This window comes from Saimiri boliviensis, chromosome 3 (genome assembly GCF_048565385.1).
Source record: "Saimiri boliviensis isolate mSaiBol1 chromosome 3, mSaiBol1.pri, whole genome shotgun sequence".
Lineage (NCBI taxonomy): Eukaryota > Metazoa > Chordata > Mammalia > Primates > Cebidae > Saimiri > Saimiri boliviensis.
The window spans coordinates 95,936,717-95,960,305 of NC_133451.1; the positions used below are offsets into that span (position 1 = coordinate 95,936,717).

Consider the following 23,589-nt stretch of genomic DNA (forward strand, 5'->3'; position numbering starts at 1 on the left):
TTTGGAAAAAAATGGGCTCTAAATATTTTGAGTGGAGTCTGAAGATTAATGACATGTCACTAAGAGGTAAAAAGATTAAATTTTAGCAGAGGAAAAACCATAAAGGTTGTCCCTTCAAACTTGGTAATTAGGAACTAATAGCTCATTTAAGTGATTTTGCCATTGTTTGAAACTTCTGAAATTCCTCCTCTAAGATTTGTTTTGGAAACTGTGTATTTTAAACATGTCTTCCAATGTAGCATATCTTTACTCTTTGAAGGAGTATTTCATTTTTGGAAATACTTTGGAGCTACTCTAAAAAAAAGTGTTACGAATAACAGATATTTGAGAACAGCCAATATTTGAGGATTATAAAAAAAGTGTGAATATATAGTAATGTTACTTGTCTTGAACATTTTGTAAATTAAATGATAATTCCCAAAGTGACATACAAAATGATCTCATCAAAAACAGCTTCATCAGAATGACCTATAGTTTCCCAGCATGACTGCTTTGAAGGACAACATTCATTTGACTACATTTCTCCTGATCACCTACCCTGATCATACTATTTATAATACTTAGTTTAATCGCTCTATTTAAAAGAGGTATTTCTAATCAAGATCTCTGTTCAGTGCATAATTTCCCCCATGTCATTTTTAATAATTGCTGTTTATGAAGAACAGAACTGTCTTAACATTATATATTTCAGTTTTTATCATAATAACAATGGTTATGGCTCAGAACAAAAAGTATAATTTTCCCAGTAGGGACCTGTGGGAATATTGGTTTTTTATTACAAACCTAATGAAAATTTACTACATTGTATTTATCTACAAAAACAAAAACAAAAACACAACAAAAACCTCCTAAAAATAGCTAGTGATTATGAGAAATAACACGCTGCAGACTTTCTTCTGTGTAATGCAAGGTGTTTGATTATTATGCTTCCTTTATCTAGATCTGAACACTATGATCTAGTTTCTGTTGAAGTGACATAATTTCTTTCCTAACAAGAGAGTCATAAATTTAGGAGTAACTTATATAAAGGTTGAGATGAGTTAGATAGCCCTAAAAACTAAAAAGTATTCATTTTGCTTCATGCCGTACATGAGATATTATATGTAAATGTGTGTGTGTAAGAATAAATATTATGCACACTTACTTTTAACTCAAATATTACAAGGTAAAATGTAAAATGCTGGTGTGTGCATCAGTTGGGGTTCTTTGAAGGAGAAGATGCGGAGAGGAAATTAGCAATCTAAGAAGATTGTTGGAGGTAATGCCCATGATAGACAAACGGAGGAGGAAGCTAATTTTACACCTGCAAAGGAAACTGGAGGAAAGGGAGCAAGATGGGGAAGAAGAGCCTCAGGCTGTGATGCAGTTCCGAGTCAATATCCCACAAACAAACAGGGGGCTCTAGACCAAAACGGCCTGCTGGGAGTCTGACATTTGGCAGAAATGACCACATCCTGGTACCGGCAGCACACTCAATCGTTGGTATGGGAGTGTAGGGGAAGAGGGTAGCCTCTGTTGGAAAGCTGAAGTAGATACTGAAGGCAGTAACAGCTGGGAGCTGTCAGTAACAGCATTTCTTGAAGCGGAAAACAAGTTTTTTCTTGAAGACAGATGTGAGTAGCACATCTCCATGGCTGCCACTGTATGTGCATGTGTTTGTGTTTTGACACCTACTATGATCAAAGTACAGTTGAAACAAAGTTCTCTATCAATTAAGGTCGATCTTTTTGTAAGGTATTCTGACATTACAACACATATAAACAGATTACATAAGCTTGCCTGATTTTCCTTGGAAAAACTACATGTAGTTGGCTTGATTTGAGTCAATTTAAAGAGATTGACATTACCAAAATAGTCCATACTACTGACCGAAGGCAACAATCTTACCATTAGAATTAGGTAAACTTGGACAACCAGGAGAGGTGGGAACGGGCACCCTGGAATCGAATCCACAACACAGAGCAAGTACAATTATAACCGCCACATTCATTTTCCTCTTCATATTTGGGGTAGAGGACATGAAGAAGGGAAAATGAGATGGAGTTCTCAGAGGAACTCTGGAATAGTTTATCTTTGTTCAGAAGTAGAAAAATAAAAATAAAACCTCTGAAAGAAGAACTGGATTAAGATCTTTATTTCTCTGGTCGTTGACTTACCAAACCAAGGTATGTCTAATATGTAAATGAAATTAAATATTAACCTTTGAAGACACATTGGTAGCATATATTACTGTCTTATTAGTATTTTAATGTTAATTTTCTTAATTTTTTATACAAAGTTTAGTATGTTAAAGACTCTGTGGTACCAAGAATAGTATATAGGATGAGCTAGAATAACAAAAAGGCTAGTAGAGAGTTTTGTAGGTCAGAAAATGCTTTTAACTTCTTTATAAACACCTCTGCTGATTTTTGCCTCTGGAAAGAAAAGTGAAAAAACATATGTAACACATTTTGATACAAAACACAGAAATATATCGGATTTACAGATTCTTTCTTTCATAAAATGTAGCATTTATACCTTCTAGTTCTCATCAAAAGTATGTTGATACAATTTTATGCATCAGTTTTGAAATATATGGCTAGTACACAGGTAAATAAACAAATAAATATTTCACATGGTTTATGAACCTATAATGATGTTTAGAACATCTTCTCAATTAATGATCAGATACTTACATGGCACCTATGATGTGACTCAAAATTTGGAGTTATATTGTGTGGCATACACAGGAAAAATAAATCCCTAACAACTATGAACCTCTAATCTATTTGAAGAGGTTAGAAAAATGCACAAAAAACAAAGAGGGATTGATACAAGACAATATATACATAAGGGCTTAAATATGTAAAGTTTCTAAGCATAGTAGTGGCTTAGAGATGAGTGGATGAGTGAGTTGATTAGGTTGGTTCTAGAAAATTTGTGAAGAAAATTTGGCTTAAGCTGGACATTGAAAAGGAGTAAGTTTTTAGACAAGCAACAGCAGAAATCATGTAGGCAAAATGAGAGACATCAGCTGGCATTAGTGTGATATACAGACATTAAGAGAATGATTGGATTTGGTTGGATGACTTATGCTGAGAGAGGAGAGGGAAGCAATATAAAATAGTTTGACTCTAGAGTCCCGATTATGGAGGCCTTGGGGCTAAACAAGGCATAAGAGGCAATAAACAATTGTTCTAATAATAAAATGTAATTAGTGTAGGTTTTACTATTGTCAGGTTCAGTATAATGGTTTAATCTTTCTTTTCTATTCTACCCCTTCTCCGAGTACTCAACCCTTTGTTTTGGAAAGCTTATGAATGTTATAGACTGCTGAAAAATGTTAGTCTGCATGGGAGAGTCTGAATGATGCACAGCAAATTCCTAGCTGTGGAAAGATGTTTCCACCAACAGTTATGAGGGAGACATGCAGACTGCCGCTGATAGGAGGCCCCCACCAGGCTGCTTCAAAGGCACAGCTAGCAGGGCTCCTGATCAGAGGGACGGATAGATAGACAGTCGCCTTGCCTGGATCCCTCCTGCCTAACCCTATTGCTGGTCTGACAATGCTCAGCAGGCTCTAGATGTGACTCCATTCTTCTTCCTGGAGTCCCCAGGTTTTGTCTTTGGCATCTCATTCAAGCTCCACAGTTATCCTACAATTTCCTGTTCCATTGAATTCTCCTTTCTCCTGAGTCCAGTTGGTTCTCATATATCCTTGCCTGAGTAGGATAGTCAGGGTTTCCCTCCAGTTTTTTTAAAGTCTATTTTTATGATAGTGAACTCTGTGATCTCCTTCTTTCTAGATCTTTCTTTCTGATTGTCAGGTGCCTTTTCTTTTCTCAATAATCTTGGTTCCCACACATTGAAAATACTGTTTTTGTTTTATATGTGGATTAAAGAGTTTATTTTATAATTGTAATTTTATTTTTTATTTTTGTAGAGGGGAGTCTAACTGTGTTGCCAGGGCTGGTCAAAACTCCTGGTCACCAGCAATCCTCTTGCCTTGGCCTACCAAAGTGCTGGGATTGCAGACGTGAGCCACCATGCCTGGCCAAGAGCCTCAGTCAAAAAAACAGCAATGAGAAAAAGAATTGATCCCTAGTAGTTTCTTCTAATTTTTATTGCTGCTTCATAATTCTGATTTCATGAAGGCAAAGCAGATACCTCTGGCTGACAAGGAAATCACAAATAAGGAATAAGAAAAAGAGCAAGCTGTTATATCCCTACGTAATAATAACAGCTTATTTTATTGACTGCTCTGTCTGTGTCAGAACCTGGGGGAATACTCATGGATTATTTCATGTAATCAGCAGTACAGTTTTAACGGATGTGCGCCACTACTATCTGCATTTTACAGGTGAGGATAGTAGAACTCTGAGAGGTGAAATTTCTTGCCATCCTTGTAGCAGTAGTAAGTCAATGGTGAGACTAAGATTTAAACCCAGGAAATCTACCCCAAAGCCTGCATTTACTGGCAGTGTTCTTAAATATTTTCTTTATCAAGGGATTAACATAATTACAGAAGTATTTTTGCAAGATTAGTCTGGCATCTGCATGAGAGCCTAGAGAGAGAGAGAGGATTATTAGTTTGGAGGTTATTTCGGTCTTTCAAAATGCCAAGGGCTTCAGGCATAAACGAAGGTGGAGGTCCTGAGTGTTCAGCCTAGTAAACCAGGGTAGAGTGAGCAACACAAAGAGGAAGAGAAATTAAAACTTAGCAATTTGAGGAACTAATAGAAAAATATACAGTACACTCAAGAAGTATTTTTGAAATTTTTTGATCATAAAATCACCTGGGACACTTCTTAAAAATGTAGAGTCCTGATCCCAACCCACCCAGCTTGTCAGGTGATTTACTAAGGGAATCTGTAATTTAAATAGGGTCCTAAATGATTCTTGTGATCAGGTAAATTACAGAAGACATCCTAGAATGTACCTTTTAATTTTCCCTCTACGGAAGCTATGCATTGCATAATTACAGTGGCTATTCTTAACTCACAGAAACAATTTACTTTTTTTCTACTGTTAGTAGCTGATGTGCAGAGTGGTTAGCACATTAGGCCATGACTATTAAAAGCTTTTAGTCTAACTAGTAAATCATCCAGGTAATTTGAGGTTTTATTGCCATTGCATTGTTGTTTATGGCAGCAAATCATCTTGATTTGGTGCCTCCAGACACAGGGCGTATAGTCACATGCCATAATTGAATAATATGTAACTTCTGACCCAGATATATTTTGTAGATCCCATTTTATCATCCAAGCCAACCAGTTTTAAAGTAGAGTGGGTTAATCACTGAAATCATTTCCTCAGCTGATTCTGTGGAGAGTCAACCACATTCTCTTATACTTGGTGGGTTCAAGCTTTATAAGTTCAGCTTTAGAATTCAATTGTAAAGCTGAGCTCAGATTTTACACAATACATATTTTGGGCTGAAAATTCTCTCCAGTGTTTATAAGGGTCTTGGGAAATAAATGCAATAACCATTTTGTCAGTAGTTAGCATATGCAATCTTTTTACATACTAATTCCTTCATCAGTTTCTATCTAATTACTTACTAAGCACTTGGGAATAGAAGCTTCTAATTCATAATTTGTCAAGTGAAGTATTAGCTATACTCAAGGCAGCTCACCAAAGGTGAGAAGTCCTCTTTTCTCATATATTTATAAACAAGGAAGTTATTGGTCTTTGTTTACTTCCCAGATATTCTTAGTAATATTTAAAAAAATCTCAGAGAGGCTTGCAAGGATGTTCATATCCAAAGCCCTTGCCCTAAAGCAGCACACATTGCTCCTCAGGAGGCCATTATCTCTAACGCACCTCTCTTCTGAACGACCGGTGTTCAATTTCATGAGTCTCTTGGTTGAGGACTTCTCTGGCTTTAGCAGCATTTAATCTATCACTGACTCTTCTCTCAATGATAGCAGGTAGGATTCTCTGTATTTTGAGTTAAATTACATACTGATCTCTTTTTCCTGGAGGACAAATAGATAGGCAAAATGGACCAAGGGTGATGTGAGAGACGATCCTGAAAGTTTTAGAATCTATTAGTTTGTCAAGTCCCTGACCAGTTTGTTGGTAATAGACAGTAGGTTTTCATAACAGTGATCCAATTTCAATCATTAAGGGACACCCAGAGATCTGTTTTTGCTCCAGATATCCCTATTGAATTGTATTTTCCTTATTTATTTATTTATATGTATCAACATGGACTCGTGGATAAAATATTTTATACTTTGAATGTAATATTTTATATTACATTATTTTAATATAAGTACTTTCTCACAGTACTTTTTCTCATTATGTACTTGGTAAAACCTGGAGAGTGTTTACTTCTGGGGTCCTCATAGCTTAAATGATAATTCATGGTTTTTATTTTGTGTTCCTTTTCTCCTAGTCTGGAATCGCAAATTGATTTCAAAACGTACATTTTGATCAGGATAAATTTCAAACCTGGAATTAGTTGTTCTCTGAGCTCAGAGTTTTAGATTAAGCATCTTTCTCTTGAGATAGATATATATGGTAAGTTATCATTAATATTTGGAAATAAGAGTTAAAGTTAAGAAAACTAAGTCCAATAATACTTGAAATAAGCTTTAAATTAGAATTGGTTTATTTAGAAATATTTTAATCATTAAACTACTGACTGAAACAAAGTATAAATGATGGACATAATATTAGACAATCAAAAGTCAGGAAACAAGGCCTTGATGACAAACTTTAGTACGGGAGGGTTTGCTGCTATTGAAGATTTTAAATTAAAAAAAAAAAACTACCTATTCATTAAATGGTGCTGTGATAACTGGCTAGCCATATGCAGAATAAAGAAGCTGAACACCTACCTTTTACCATATACAAAAATTAACCCAAAATGGATTAAAGTTTTAAATGTAACACCTCAAAGTATAAGACTCATATGAGAAAACCTAGGAAACAGCATTCTAGACATAGACCTTGGGAAAGAATTTAGGACGAAGTTCTCAAAAGTAATTGCAACACAACAAAAAGTAACACATAGAGCCAACTAAACTAAAGAGCTTCTGTGCAGCAAAAGAAACTAACAACAGAGTAAAAAGACAACCTACAGAATGGATAAAATATTCACAAACTTTGCATCTGACAAAGGTCTAACATGCAAAATCTATAAGGAAATTAAACAATCGAAAAAGCAAAAATCAAGTAACTTCATTAAAGTGGCTGAAGAAATGAACAGAGTTCTCAAAAGAAGACCTATGTGTAGCCAACAAGCATATAAAAAATGCTTAACATCAGTAATCATCAGAGATATGCAAATCAAAACCACAGTGAGATATCATCTCACATCTTTCAGAATGGCTGTTACTAAAAAGTAAAAAAACAGCATGCCGGTGAGGCTGTGGAGAAAAGAGAATGTGTATACACTATTGGTGGGAAAGTATACTAGTTCAGCCACTGTAAAAAGCAGTCTCAAGATTTCTCAAAAAACTTAAAACAGAAGTACCTTTTGACCTAGCAGTCTCATTACTGGGCATATATGCAAAAGAAAACAAATCTTTCTACCAAAAAGACACACACACTAACATGTTTATTGCAACACTATTCACAATATCAAAAACATGGAATCAATCTACATGCCTGTCAACAGTAGATTGGATAAAGAAAATGTGGTACATGTACACCAAGGAATACTATACAACCATAAAAGGAATAAAGTTATGTTCTTTGCAACACCATGGATGCAGTTGGAGACTGTAATCGTAAGTAAATTAATGAAGGGACAGAAACCCAAATACAGCATGTTCTTGCCTAGAAGTGGGAGCTAAATGTGGGGTACTCACGGACAAAAAGATGGCAACAAATGACACTGGGGATTACTGGAGTGGAGGATTTTTCCCATGGAGGGTTGCAAGAGTTTAAAATCCAATTGTTGATTACTATGCTCACTTCCTGGAGATGGGTTCAATCATACCCCAAAACTCAGCATCATGTAATATATCCAGGTAAAAAACTTGCACATCTGCCCACCCTGAATCTAAAATAAAGGTTGAAATTATAAAGTAAAATAAAATATAAAAAAATTATATCAACAAGTTGAGTTGGAATTGCACGCTATGGAAGGGAGTAACACATGGGATAAAGTCTTTCTGGATTATTTCCTATTTCTTTGAGCATGGGAACTTATAGCTCCATTCCACTCTCTTTAAAATGGTTTCCTCCACTATTGGATGATAACATCAAAATATATAACATTGGCAAAAGCAATCACATTGTTTTCCTGTATTCTTTACATTATTATCATGGAAATACACTTGTAGTATACTTTTTGTTCTTTATAATGATCATTTGGGAGAATTTATCTGCTGTGAAATAGAATAATAAAAATTATTTTACTCTCAGTACAGATGCTAAAGAAAATTCTTTTCACTTTTCTTTTTCCTGCCTTATTTTTATCATAAAAAGAGAAGATAATCTTTTTTCTATATTTTATGTTATTTTAGTTGCTAAATATATAAATTTGGTAATTCAATTGTCCCTCATATCATATTACTTGAAATCCTGACTGCAAGTATGCCCAAATGCCAATATCAGCCCATATTTGTCTAGCTTATTAACTTGTCTACTCTATTCAGCTTCCTCTACCCTACAGGGCCGCATCTGCAGTTTTAACAGTATTGATGATTAATTCTACAAAGAGTAGTTTAAACTGGAAAGCAGAACCTGGAACTGAGCCATAGAGGACCCATATGCTCAGAGACATCTCTAAGGCAGAGGAAGAAAGGTTTCCACTATCTTGGTGAAAGATAGTCTGGAAGCTTCTGCTCTAAGTGGTTTTGGAGGGCCATAGTAATAAGTTAGATGACTGTAAACTTGCAATAAAAATGACCCAGTTTTGGCTCTCATAGTAACTGCATGTCAGATGTCAGAAAAGTGAAGTGTTTCTCACACTCAAAAAGGAAGCCCATTTTGCCTTCCATATAATTTGTTATATATTTCATCTGGAACTCCCTTTTGTGCTGAATTTCCACTGTTATTGTATCACTATGTGTGGCAATATGATATCTGTAGTATCTTAGCAATATAGAAAAGTACTGGATTTAAAATTTTTATTTCTAATATTTATGAGTCATGTGATTTGAGAAATAGCTTATTTTTAGAAATTTTATTTTTTTCATTTGTAAAATCTGCCTTTTCAGGATGATTGTGAAGATAAATAAGACCACCTGTGTTAATGTATCTGGTGCAAAGCATCAAATCAGTGTAGAATCAGAAAGCCAATGTTAGGTCACAAGCATTCCCCAACTCTGTAGCATATCTGTATTAGTAGCTGCCTGATTTATCATTCTTGAATTATTTTATATTTAAAGATCAAATGGGGAAAATGTACCTATATTTGATAAAAAGAGGCATCATGGGTGTGGATTAGCTTGTATAGTTTAAACATTCAAACACATTTACTTAAATTAGTTAAAACAAGATAGTTATATTTTAGGTGTTTCTCAAACTAATATACACAAAATTATTTCATGCTAAATTTATTAAACACATTTAGAAAGAATTTATATCATTCTATTTGCCTTGTCTATTAATTCTAACTGAATACAACTAAATTATTTTTAAGAATAGGAAAAACTGAGATGAATTGATTTTACAGAATAACTAAAAATAGGATATAATGTGAACATCAGTGACTACATTCTCGATTCTCCCCCAAATAATTATCTTTTATTATATTATTGTTTTTATTTACGATAATAGAGCATAAAGTAAATATTACTAAAAACTCCCATTGAATTCATTAATATGATTTTCATGCTGTTTTGATTTAAAGTATTTGTAAATAAATTTGGAAGCAACCTAAGGGTCTATCAACAGACAAATGGATAAAGGAAACGTGGCACACACACTAAATAGAGTACCATTCAGAGATAAAAAAGAAGAATATTCTGTTACGTGCAATAACATGGATGGAACTGGAGGCCATTATGTTAAGTAAAATAAACCAGGCCCAGAAAGACAAATTTCACATGTCATCACCTACTTGTGGGAGCTAGAAATGAAAACAATTCTCTGTTTTCTCTGCTCTTCCGACCTGTCTGTGTGTTCGGCTTTCTTACGTTTTAATTTCCAGGATTTGAACTCGCTGCCATGTCTTCTGAAGAAGGAAAGCTTTTCGTAGGGGGGCTCAACTTTAACACCGATGAGCAGGCACTGGAAGACCACTTTAGCAGCTTCGGGCCTATCTCTGAGGTGGTTGTTGTCAAGGACCGGGAGACTCAGCGGTCCAGGGGTTTTTGTTTCATCACCTTCACCAACCCAGAGCATGCTTCAGTTGCCATGAGAGCCATGAACGGAGAGTCCCTGGATGGTCGTCAGATCCGTGTGGATCACGCAGGCAAGTCTGCTCGGGGAACTAGAGGAGGTGACTTTGGGGCCCATGGACATGGTCGCAGCTACTCTAGAGGTGGTGGGGAGGGACCAGGGCTATGGGAGTGGCAGGTATTATGACAGTCGACCTGGAGGGTATGGATATGGATATGGACGTTCCAGTTCCAGAGACTATAATGGCAGAAACCAGGGTGGTTATGACTGCTACTCAGGAGGAAATTACAGAGACAATTATGACAACTTAAGTGAGACATGCACATAATATAGATGCACAAGGAATAATTTTTGATCCAGGATCGTCCTTCCAAATGGCTGTATTTATAAAGGTTTTTGGAGCTACACTGAAGCATCTTATTTTACAGTATATCAACCGGTTTTTAAATTGAGCTGCCGAGGTAGCCAAAGACCTGTCTAATTAGACACCTCTATCTTAAAAAAAAAATAAAAAATGTTCTGCCTGTTTAAAATTACATTTGTAGTATTTTTCTTTTTACCAGTTTTTTAGTTTGAGCTCTCAGGATTATTGGATCTAGCAATAACTGGCAAGTTGGGCCAGATTGATTTCAAAATTAATATGTATCCAGGGACATTTTAAAAACCTGTACACAGTGTTTATTGTGGTTAGGAAGCAATTTCCAAATGTACCTATAAGAAATGTGCATCAAGCCAGCCTGACCAACATGGTGAAACCCTGTTTCTACTAAAAATATAAAAATTAGCTGGGTGTGGTGGTGCGCGCCTGTAATCCCAGCTACTCAGGGGGCTGAGGCAGGAGAATCACTTGGATCCAGGTGGCAGAGGTTGCAGTGAGCCAAGATCGTGCTACTGCCCTCCAACCTGAAAGAGTGAGACTCCGTCACAAAAAAAAAAAAAAAAAAAGAAAAAGGAAAGAAAATAAATGTGCATCAAGAGCATGATTATCCAGGGGTGTTTTGTAATTCAGATCACTGACCTGATTGCATGGAAGAGTTGCTTTAAAATGTTTGCGAATGTCTTTTTTTTTTTTTTTTTAATACTGGAAGTAAAAATATTCTGTTGTGTCTCATATAGTGTTTAGGATGTCCTTCACAGAGCTTATTAAAAAGATGAACCTGGAAAAAAAAAAAAAAGAAATGAAAACAATTGAACTCATGGAGATAGAGAGCAGAATGATGGTTACCGAAGGCTGTGAAGGGTAGTGGTGGCGGGGAGGGTGCGTGATAAATGTGTACAAAAATAGAGTTATACGGAGTGAATATGATCTAGTATTTGATACCACAACAGGGTGACTACAGTCAACAATAATTTATTGTACATGTAAAAATAACTAAAAGAGTATAACTGGTATGTTTATAACACAAAGAAAGAATAAATGCTTGAGATTATGGATACCCCATTTACCCCGATGTGGTTATTGTGCACTGCATGCCTGTATAAAAATATCTCATGTATTCCATAAACATACATATCTGCCACGTATCTACAAAAATTAAAAATAAAAAAATTAAATTGTAAATTTATAAGCATTACTGGTATTTGGTTATACTTAATAAACTATTTAATAAAACATTTTTGATTTCATGGTATTAAAACATCATTTTATTAGTTTCATGTTGGGAATAAAATATTCACCAATATTCTCAAACCCTTACCATTGAATCATGCAGTTTCTTTATTATTTCTTTTAGAAATTTTGCAACTCTAATAGCACTGCCACCATTGTTGTCTAGTATTCTCACTGGTATCTTACTGTGATAACTTAAATTGTAGCTTTACTGTTTTATCTGACTACAGTCTTTTCTGCTCCATTCGTTGGTCCACATTATAGTCAATCATTAAAAGAAATAATAAATGACACCATGCTAATTCTTCCTTTAATACCATTACATCATTTTCTAGGGCTTAGAAGCAAAATATAATACTTTTAATAATCTCACCAACTTTTGTTGCTGATGTACATTCAGCACCTAGTGCTTATTATAGATAAGACACTCATTATTGATGAATGAACAAATAAACCTCAGATTTCCGGCTGCTTCTTCTGCCTCCCTGCCCTCTGCCCCATTTCCACATTCACATCTTGCTTTGTTTTGAACATGCTGTACTATCTCTTTCTGCAGTGCCAAGTGTATTTAAGCCTGCACAGATGACTTAAATATAAGTGATTAAAGAGATTTTGTCTGTGAGACTCATAGAAAAGAGTTCAGGCTATAACCAAGAGTGGAAGATGGTTGGCATAGCTACATATTACAAAACAAGGAACTCACATAGGCACTGAGGAAAGTATCAGAGATTTTGTAAGTAGAGCTTTATTTTAATCCTGTCCTTGTTGTTGATTAATTTTATGATTATAGAAGACCAAACTCTGTGCATTAAATAATACTGCTGCATAATGATGAACTTAAATTATTTCTTTCGTAGAAGCAATTCCACAATGTTTTGGAAGCAATTATTTGGGGAAAAGAGGAATATAAAGGTATGGAGTAGTTCTAAGACAGAAGTGACTTTCAGGAAAAGCTGTAAGAGCTGAGTGATCCCCTTTTACCTCTGGATTAAGTTAATCACAAATACAGACCTGGGGAGAGAAGGATAACAGGACGGTATGAAGTGTGGAAAGAGACCATTGAAAGTGAAAATGCAAAAGCATGCATAGCAAAGAAAGGAAGAAGGAAGGATTAAGAACAACAATAATCACTCAGGGCAGTCAACTGTGTGCCTGGCATTTCCTTATATAGTATGTGTCATAGGATCAAAGCAATTAAAGGGGGTACAAGTAAGGGAAAGATGAGAATAATAACTCCAAATAATATTTTGCTTTCCTTTTCTATTCTAAGAAGGAGCTAGAGTGGTTTTATTCTCTGAACAATAGTTCAACAGTCAGTTGTTCCCTGACTGTGAAACTCATAGATTATTACTTCTTTTTTGTGTGTGTATCTCTTACTATCTGTTTTATGATTCTAAAGAAAACTTTAACCAAACCTTCTCCAACTATTTTTTCAGCACTTAATTAAGAAATATTTATTAAGTAAATATTTTTATTGTGCTAAGAATACAACATGAGATAGACATTTTAAACAAAAATTTAAGTGTACAATAGAGTACTCTTAACTATAGGTACACTATCGCACAGCAAAGCTCTAGTACTTACGCATCTTGCAGCTGAAACTTACTATCTGTTGAACAGCAACTGCCTATTTCCGCCTCCTTTTAGCCCCAGACAACCAGCATTCTACTCTCTGCTTCTGTAAATTTCTCTATTTTATATATTTCATATAAGTAGAATTATGAAGTATTTGACCACCTATGACCAGCTTATTTCACTAAGCATAATATCCTCAAGGTTCATGAATGTTGTCATATATATCAGGATTTCCTTCTTTTTAAAAGGCTTATTAATATTCCATTGTCTGTTCCATCAATTAACATTTAAATTTTTCCACCTTTTGGATACTGTGAATAATGCTTTAATAAACAAAGGAATGCAAGTACGTCTTTGAGATCGTGATTGCAATTCTTTTGGATAATTACTCAGAAATGAGATTGCTATGGTGGTTTTACTTTTAATTTTTTGAGAAGCCTCCATACTTTCTCCATAGCTGCACCATTTTACATTGTCACCAATGTGCACAAAGACTTTAATTTCTCAATATCTTCATCAACTTGTTAATTTTTATTTTTTGATTAGAGCCATCCTAAACAGATGTGAAGAGATATTGCATTGTGTTTTGATTTACTTTTTTATGATTAGTGATGTCGTTTCACTTTATACATTAATACCTATTTGACCAGAGAAATGTCTATTCAAGTCTTTTGTCTATTTTTAAAATCAAAGTTTTTAAACAATGAGTTGGAAGAATTCCTTATATATTATAGATATCAATCCCTTATCAGATACATAGCTTGTGAATATTGTCTTCCATTCTGTAGATTGCCTTTCACTTTACTGAATTTTTTGCTGTTCAGAAGCTTGTAAGTTGATGCACTCACTCTTGTCTATTTTTGCTTTGGTTGCCTATGCTCTTGGTGTCATATTTAAGAAATTATTACCAAGAGCAATGCCATGAAGCTTTCCTCCTATGCTTTTTTAATATAGGGGATTTACAGTTTCAAATTTACATTTAACTCTTTAGCCAGAGATTCTGGGATCCTTTGCAGCCTAGACCACCATCTTTGTTCTCAGTAGCCGCTAGACATTTAATGTATGCCAGGTCCCATCAGCACTCTGAGATAGGTGGGATAGAAGCTAGTACCTCTGGCAGCCCCTGGAAAAGTTGCAATGTTTGGCATATGGCCCATCTTTCCCTCCCAGGGGAGAAGGTGGAGTCTGTATATTTTTGCCCACTTTCTCTGCACAGGGTGAGGGGCTATGGTGAGTGCATACATGGTAGTTCAAACTACCGTCTGTACTCAGTGACCCCAAGCATCTCACTTGGCGTGCAGAAGTCTCTCAAGTAATTTCTGGATTTTTTTTGCAAGTAGAATTTGTTCTTGTATTTTTGAATTGGTGGGGTTGTGGTGAGAAGGTTTATTTCTTCATTTTGCTGACATCACTCTTTGTATCTTCACTTATTTAGTTTCCATCAGATGATCCACATGTTTGAAAAGCATAGTGAATTGTATAGAATTATTGAGGTTAGAAATTGTCTTCCGTTCATGTTGTACTCTCTACTCAGTCATAAAACTAGGGCATCTCACCAACCCACCCCAAATGTCTTATTAAAATAGTTTTCCAGCCACAAACAGATCCTTTCGGAGAATTCTGAAGGTTTTCTCCAAAAACTTTTCCTAATTATTTCAAAATGATTAAATCTGAAAGGCTTATTTTTATAATAAGGTAACAATAATTTTGAAAGAGATAACATATTAGGAGAGAAACTTAAAAAATGTTTTAGAGAGTCATCTTAGTGTTGCCAATTGCCTGAATTTATATATAAAGAATCAAATAAAACAATGCATGCAAGAGCTGGTATAAGCTTCAAACCTCAATCTAATGTAGCACAGTGCTGGAATGACACAAGGGCCCATCTGGTAGGCACATATAGTTATGAGTGTTTCTGACTCAAAGATTCATTTGTCTAAAAACCACATTAAAGTTATGCTCTATTTTACTTTTATTTTTGCTCAAATTGATATTTTTTAAAAACCATGTAAAATGGTTTTAAGAATTCTCTTAAAACTGAAAACTTAAGGGAACTCAATTTTGGGTTGAATTTCAACTAGTCAGCTTTATGTGATAAAGGGTTTAGAAATGGTCAGTTTTGATTATTTTCCACCCTATCTAATGTATTTAAAGACTACAGAACCATTAAAGTAGATGGTGAAAATGTGACATGTTTAGATAAACACCTCACCAATAAAATATTAGGGAAGCAAAATAATTTAAAATGTGTTTATATAGCTTTGCTGTGATAAGCAGATCTTTTTGCTGGTGGAGGGTCTTGCCTCCACCAGGAGATTAAATATTGATATTTTGACCTCCTCTCATGAATCATGAATGCTCTTGATGGCATCTAGAATGCTGAATCCTTTCTAGGGGCTTTCATTGTACTTTTCCCAGATACATCAGAGAATTACTATCTATGTCAGCTATAGCCCTATAAAATATATTTCTTGAAAATTGAAATTATTCCTTGATCTGTAAGCTGAAAAATGCCTGTTGTGTTAGCAGGCATAAAAACAACATGAACCTCCTTATACATCTCTGTCAGAGCTCTTGGGTGACTAGGTGCATTGTCAATGAGCAGCAATGTTTGAGAAGAAATATTATTTTCTGAGCAGTAGGTCTCAACAGCGGGCTTACACTATTTAGTAAACCATTACTATTAGTAAAACAGTAAATGGATATGCTGTCATCCAGCTTTTGTCATTCTATTTATAGAACACAGACAGAAAAGACTTATCATGATTCTTAAGGATCCCAGGATTTTCGAATGGCAAATTATTGTTGGTTTCAATTAAAGTCACCAGCTGCCTTAGCCCCTAAAGAGAGAGTCAGCCTGTGCTTTGAAGCCAGGCATTCACTTCTCCCTAGCTATAAAAATCCTGTATAGCATCTTCTTATATAAACTTGTTTCATGTATTATATACATTAATATGTACATAATACATTAACAATAGATTGTTTAGCATAGTCACCTTCATCAATGATCATAGGTAAATCTTTCGGATAACTTGGTACAGCTTCTCCATCAGCACTTGCTGTTTCACTTTGTTCTTTGTTTGTTTGTTTGTTTGTTTGTTTGTTTTTGAGACGGCATCGCAGTCTGTTGCCCAGGCTGGAGTGCAATAAGTAGTGCTATCTTGGCTCACTGCAACCTCTGCCTCCCGGGTTCAAGTGATTCTCCTGCCTCAGCCTCCCGAGTAGCTGCAATTACAGATACCTGCCACCATGCTCAGTTAATTTTTTTGTATTTTTAGTAGAGACAGGGTTTTGCCATTTTGGTCAGACTGGTCGTGAACTCCTGACCTCAGGTGATCCACCCACCTTGGTCTCCCAAAGTGCTGGGATTACAGGCTTGAGCCACCATGCCTGAGCTACTTCATTCTTTTATGTTTTGGAGATGGCTTCTTTCCTTAATTCTCATGAATCAACCTCTGCTAGTTTCCACATTTTATTCTGCAGCTTCCTTACCTCTCTCAGCCTTCATAGAACTGTAAATGGGGCTTTGTGCAGGTTTAGGTTTTGGCTTTTGCAAATGTTGTGGCTGCTTTGATCTTCTATCTAGATGACTCAAAAATTTTTTTCATATTAGCAATGAGGCTGTTTCACTTTCTTATCATTTGTGTGTTCACTGGAGTAGCACTTTTAATTTTCTCCAAAAAATTTCCCTTTGCATTCACAGCTTGATTGTTTGGTCCAAGAGACTTAGCTATCAATCTATTTAGGCTTTCAACAGGCCTTTTTCACTAAGCTGAATCATTTCTAGCTTTTTACTGAAAGTGAGAGATATGTGACTCTTACTTTTACTTAAATACTTAGTGGCCCTTGTGGAGTTATTAATTAGCCTAATCTCAATATTGTTTATCTTAGGTAATAGGGAGGCTCTGAGAGAGGGAGGGAGATTGGGAAATGGCCAGTGGAGCAGTCAGAACACACACAACATTTATTAAGTTTACCATACTATTTGGACATGGTTTATGGTGCCCTAAAACAATTATTATAGTAACATCAAAGATCATGATCACAGATCACCATAGCACACATAATAATAACAAACAAGCTGAAAATATTGTAAGAATTACCAAAATGTTACGCAAATACACAAAGTGAGTACACGCTCTTAGATAAACGGTGCCAATAAGGCTTGTTTGATGCTGGGTTGCCAAAATCCTTCAATTTCTAAAAAGTACATTATCTATGAATTTCAATAAAGTGAAGAAGAATAAAAAAAGGTATGCCTGGATTGTTTTGCTCTGTCTCTGCCTTTTTCCTTAGTTTATTGCCCTTGATTTTTCTGAGTCGAGATGACTTGCCATCAAAGAAAGGAAAGGGTATAGAAAAAGACCAAATGATAGACTTTTTCCCTGGGTAAAATAAAAAATTAAAGAGATAACCATCTCAGAGACAGGATTAATCTTTAGGTAATATGGCATTCTATTTCACCCTTTAAAATCTTTAGAAGAATTCAGTGACTTCTTTCTATAAAACATATAAAATTCCCTCTCTTCCCTTTTAAAAATATTTATCACGTAGCTGACATTTTTTCTCTTTGATAGAATATGTTTTCTGTCTCCTAGTTGTTTTTTTGGTGCAATTTTCAGACAATTCTCCTGTGTTTGCCTCTTGGCAAAGACATTACTACATTATTTTTTTCTTTTATAGGAGGCAGAAAATGATATTCTTACAGATTGCACATCTACAGAGTTTGATAATAAAATTTTATTTAGATAAGCATAATAGAGACTTATTCTTTGACAACTTATCTAAGAATGTAATGACTCTAATTTCAGACATTTTTTTTCTGAAATATATGAGCTTTCCCCAACAATTCGATCTGTTTTCCTACCTCGATATTCTGCTTTTGCTCTTGGATTTGCTTATAGGGCACAGCGGACTTCCCAGGGTGTTGTAAAGAGCTTATTCCTCTGTGTGGGTTATGCATACCGCGGGGCTGTCATTACTATTACCACCAGGAGACTCCTTAAACAGTTAGGATATATGATAGTTTTCATTTGGTTCAAAAATCTGCCAGTTTCTCAGTAAGACCTTTCTCACTATTAAACTTTAACTCGTAGATGGGATGTTAGCTCCTTTTTTCTATTAACTCTTTAAATATTCTTGTTTCTACCTTGGCAGTGGAGTCCACTGAGATTGCTTTTCTGTCGTGTACATGGCTGATAAGGGGGCTTTGGGTGCAGTTGTAAATACTATTGTCACCTTTTCACTCTAAATATTTCATTGAGCAAACACATTGCATCTGTATTAATATTTTTATAATTTTCAGTCATTTCCATTTTTAGACAATGTCTGAAATGACAAGATAGAAAATCAACCCTAAACCATAGGCCTTCTAGTAGACATTTAAAACAATATTTGCTTAGAGAAAAACTCATGACTTTGCTGAACTGCTTTTCAAGACAATGTATTTATTACTTTAACCAAAGTTTTATCTTTTATGCCAGTTACTTAGGAAAAAACACAGAAAGCCTGAAGGCATCTATTAGAAGATATGGTAGGTTTGGAAATTTGCTGCATTTCCCTCAAAAAGCATCCTCATTCAGTTTTATGAACTAAGCATAAACATTAGTTGTTAATCATATCTGCTACTTAAACATGAGCAATTTTTATTTTTTATGTTTCCTGTAACTGTTTCCTAAATTTATTTCGTCTTTGAATAAACATTTGAATTAGTGTCCATTTGTCAGTACTAGTAGCAAAATTACTCAAGGCTAGTACTGGACTAATGATGAGCTAGTAATTTAGACTAGCCATTTAAAAAAAAATGAGATACAGTACATGTAAAGTGCACATATTTCAGTGAATTTTAAAATAAAGACATAAAGTGAATACATATTAATTGAATGAGTCAATGCATTTTAAAAATGTGTAATCATTAATCAAATCAAGATAGGAAAGATTTCTGATATCTTAGAGATCTCCTCAATGCCACTTTCAAGTCAATACAATGACTACAAGGAAACCACCCTTTTGACTTTTCTCATGTGAATCAGGTTTGCCAATCCTTGAACTTCAATTAAATGATTTCATACCAAATAAGCTCTTTCTGTCTGGTTTCTTTCACTTCACATGATTTATTCATGTTGTTACATGGAATAATACATTTGTAATTTTTATTGCTGTATATGTACAAATATATGATATCTATCCATTTGACTAGTATTTGGATTGTTTCACTTTTGTGCTATTATGAATAAAACTTCTATAAACATTTTTGTACAAATCTCTTGGTGGACAGGTACACTTATTAGTCTTGGGCATACATAAGGTGTATTCACAGGTATACTTAAGAGTAATGAGTGCACATTGTCCATCAATAGAGTTGTACAAGAATGCTTATGGCAGTTTTACTTATGGATGTTTAGGCATATATTTCGTGTTATTTTAGTAGTTTAAACTATTTAGCTTTAATAGACTGCCATAATTTTCAAGGTAGTTATACCAACTTAGACTCTCATCAGTGTGTACGAGTGTTTCTGTTGCCTTCTTGCCAACACTAAGTATGTTAGACATCTTAACTTTAGCCATTCTCAGGGCTTTGTGATAGTATATCATTGTGGTTTTAATAAATATTTTTCTGATGACTAATGATGTTGAGCATCATTTCATATACATATTGAACATGTAGCTATCCTTATTTTAAAGTATTCAGGTCTATTCCCATTTTAATAGAGTCATTGCCCTTATAATCTTCTAATGTATTCTTTCTATTGCATTTTTTTATTAACATATAAGAATTCTTTATACATTCTAGAAACTACTTTTTTGTTTATTATGTATAGTTGCTTTTTCAATTTGTGACTTCTTTTTTCACTTTTATTATGCACCTTTTGAAAGCACTGAAGTTTTACATTTAGTAAAGTTGATTCAGTCTGCTTGTTCTTGTGTTTTATTTAAGAAATCTTGATCCCAAGTAAATAAAGTTATAGGTCTGCAATTTCTTTTCTTTTCTTTTTTTTTAGTTTAGAGATAGGTTCACATTGTTGCCCCGGCTGTAGTGCAGTGGTGTGATCATAGCTCATTGCAGCCTTGATCTCCTGGGTCAAATGATCCTTAGCTGGTTTTTTTGTTTGTTTTTGAGATGAGATCTTGCTATGTTGTCCAGACTGGTCTTGAACTCCTGGCCTCAAGAGATTCTTCTGCCTCAGTCTTCCAAAGTGCTGGGATAATTGGCATGAGCTATCATGCCTAGCCTTAGTTTTACACTCTCTTTTAAACTTTTAAAAGTTTAGCTTTTATATTTAAATATTTAATTCACCTGAGACTGATTTCTATGCATAGTATGAGGTAGAGACTAGATATACATATTTTTTTCATTGGAATACCAGTTGTTCCAGCATTATATATTTAATAAGGTATTCCTTATTCCTAGATTTGCAGTGCAAAGTCTATCAAATAACAGGTTTTTGTTTTTTTTTTTTTTTTTTTTTTTTTTTTTTTTTTGAGGTGGAGTTTCGATCTTGTTGCCCATGCTGGATTACAATGGCGTGATATTGGCTCACTGCAACTTCTGCCTCCTGGGTTCAAGCCATTCTCCTGCCTCTGCCTCCTGAGTAGCTGGGATTACAGGCATGTAGCACTACTCCTGGCGAATTTTTTGTATTTTTAGTAGAGACAGGGTTTCTCCATGTTGGTCAGGCTGGTCTTGAACTCCCGATCTCAAGTGATCCACCTGCTTCGGCCTCCCAAAGTGCTGGGATTACAGGGGTGAGCCACCATGCCTGGCCCATAACAGCTTTTTAATAAAGGTTTGAGTATATCTCTAGGCTCTCTATTGTCTTTTCTTACACCAAGGTGAGGCTGGCTTAATAAGTAAGTGCACGTTCATTATAAGTCTTGATGTCCAGGAAAAAAAAAAAAATTTCTGCTGTTTTTGGGTCTTTGCTCTTCCTTATAAATTTTGTAATCCATTTGTCAAGAACCATAAAATACTATACATTTTTATTGGAATTATGTTGATTCTATTGCTAAATTTAAAGAAAATTGATATCGTCTAATTTTTTGGTCTTCCAAACAATAAATTGCAGTAAATTTATTATGTCTCTTTATTTATTTAGATGTCTTTTATGCCTTTCAATATAGTTTTATAATTTTTTAATTAAGTTACTGCACATCTTTTATTAGATTTAATTTATTTATATTTTTGTGGCTATTTTTAATGAAAGGCATTCCTGCATGATAAATTTAATAGTTTGATATTTCATGTTCTCATTAAAAGAATAGTCAGTAAAGGTTGTGTTTTATTTTTTGACAAATCCACTGGTTGCTAACATATTAATGAATGTTACCTGCAGGGACATCAATATGAACAACTATCCACATAAGAAAGTATCTTCGTAAGAACCAAAAATGAGGTGAGCAATCACAGTACTTGGTTTTAACATCATATTTAGGAAAGACACATTGAGGAGGGTAGGAAAGACAGTCTTTGATTGCTGACACTTCCCTGCTACCTACTCCACACCTCACAATAGCCACGTGGTGCAGAGAGACAATCTGTATACTTGGGGGAAAGGAGAGTTCAGTGACTGTAGGACTTTACATTGGAATTCAGTGCTGCTCTATCAAAGTGGAAAGCAACACAGGGAAGAAATTGTCTAGTAATCATATAGGGAGCATTTAGACCAGTGCTAGCCAGACAGAATTCACTCATCTTAGTAGCTGGAATCTGAGTTCCTGAAAGCACCACCACCACTACAGGCTAGAGGGCTCTGGGGTCCTAAATAAACTTGAAAGGTAGTCTAAGCTATTAGGACTGCAATTTCTGGACAAGTTCTTGTAGTTTGCTGGGCTTGGATTCCATGCACTTGAGGTACACATGACCTAGTAAGACACCAGCTTTTCAAGGAGTGTTAGAAAAGGTATAAAAAATAGAGCAGTAGTTAGAAAAATATATGGAATCTAGGTAGGTCTTATTTTTTTAACAGCAAATATTATAGCATGACTGTATCAGAATAATAAAGTCCAGTAGAGAGTGAGTGAAAAAACAGAAAATGAGAGAAAGTGTATAATTTCAAAAGTAAGCTCTTTGAGTAGGTGAGAAGAGGTGAAATCCAGTGCCTGAAGTAAAAAGTTGGCAACGGGTAGGATCTCAAATAAGTTACTTTTACAATTGGAAAGTAGAAGACAAATGATTACAATGAGAACGGGTAAATAGAAAAGATAATAGAAATTCATGGAAGTTCTTTTTGGATTGCTTCTCTTTCTTTATGAAATATGTTGATGAAAAGAGTCAAACTCTGTAAAATATTTGAATAGATTTATTCCGAGCCAAATATGAATGACCAATGGCCAGTGATATAGCCCCAGAAGATCCTGAAAACATGTGCCCAAGGCGGTTGGATTACAGCTTGATTTTATACATGTTAGGGAGACACAGGACATCAGTTAATACATGTAAGATGTACATTGGTTTGGTCCAGGAATGTGACACAACTGGAAACAGAGGCTTCCAGATCACAGGTGGACCCAAAGGTTTTCTGATTGGCAGTTGGTTGAAAGAGTTATCATCTAAAGAACTGGAATCAGTAGAAGGGAAGGTTGGCGTTAATAAAAGGGGTTTCAGAGACCAAGGTTTTGCCATATAGATGAAGCTTCCAGGTAATAGGTTTCAGAGGCCTTATGACGCCTAAAGAGGTGCCGGGGTCTTAGTTAATTTTCTCCTGGATCAGGGAAAAGACCTGGAAAGGAATAGGGATTCTCTACGGAATGTAAATTATTTTTTTCCTCCTAAAAGACAGCTTTGCAGAGCCATTTCAAAATATGTCAAAGAAATATATTTTAGGGTAAAATACCTCAATATCTTTCAGAGCTTTCTATCTGTCATATAATGCTATACTAGAGTCAGGCTGGAATTTGATGTCTTATTGCTACAATCTTAAGGTCTCCGTTTTAATGTTAATACTGGTCAGTTCTGCCTGAATTCCGAAGAAAGGATGCTTGTCCTACTCCTACTTTCCATCATGGCCTGAACTAATTTTTCAAGTTACGTTTGGAATGACCTTGGCTAAAGGGAGCATCCATCAGTTGGTTGGAGGGCTTAGAATTTTATTTTTGGTCTACACATAAGAGAAATACGTTAAGTA

General features: G+C 35.1%; 1 protein-coding gene across 1 annotated transcript; it reads left to right on the forward strand.

Moving 5' to 3' along the window:
- The first annotated feature begins 10,035 nt into the window (after window positions 1-10,035).
- On the forward strand, window positions 10,036-10,730 carry LOC101030212 (RNA-binding protein 3-like). The gene is given in 2 exon segments (XM_074395713.1): window positions 10,036-10,431; window positions 10,433-10,730. Coding segments are annotated over 2 exon segments (501 nt in total). The 5' UTR covers window positions 10,036-10,107; the 3' UTR covers window positions 10,610-10,730.
- Window positions 10,731-23,589: the final 12,859 nt, after the last annotated feature.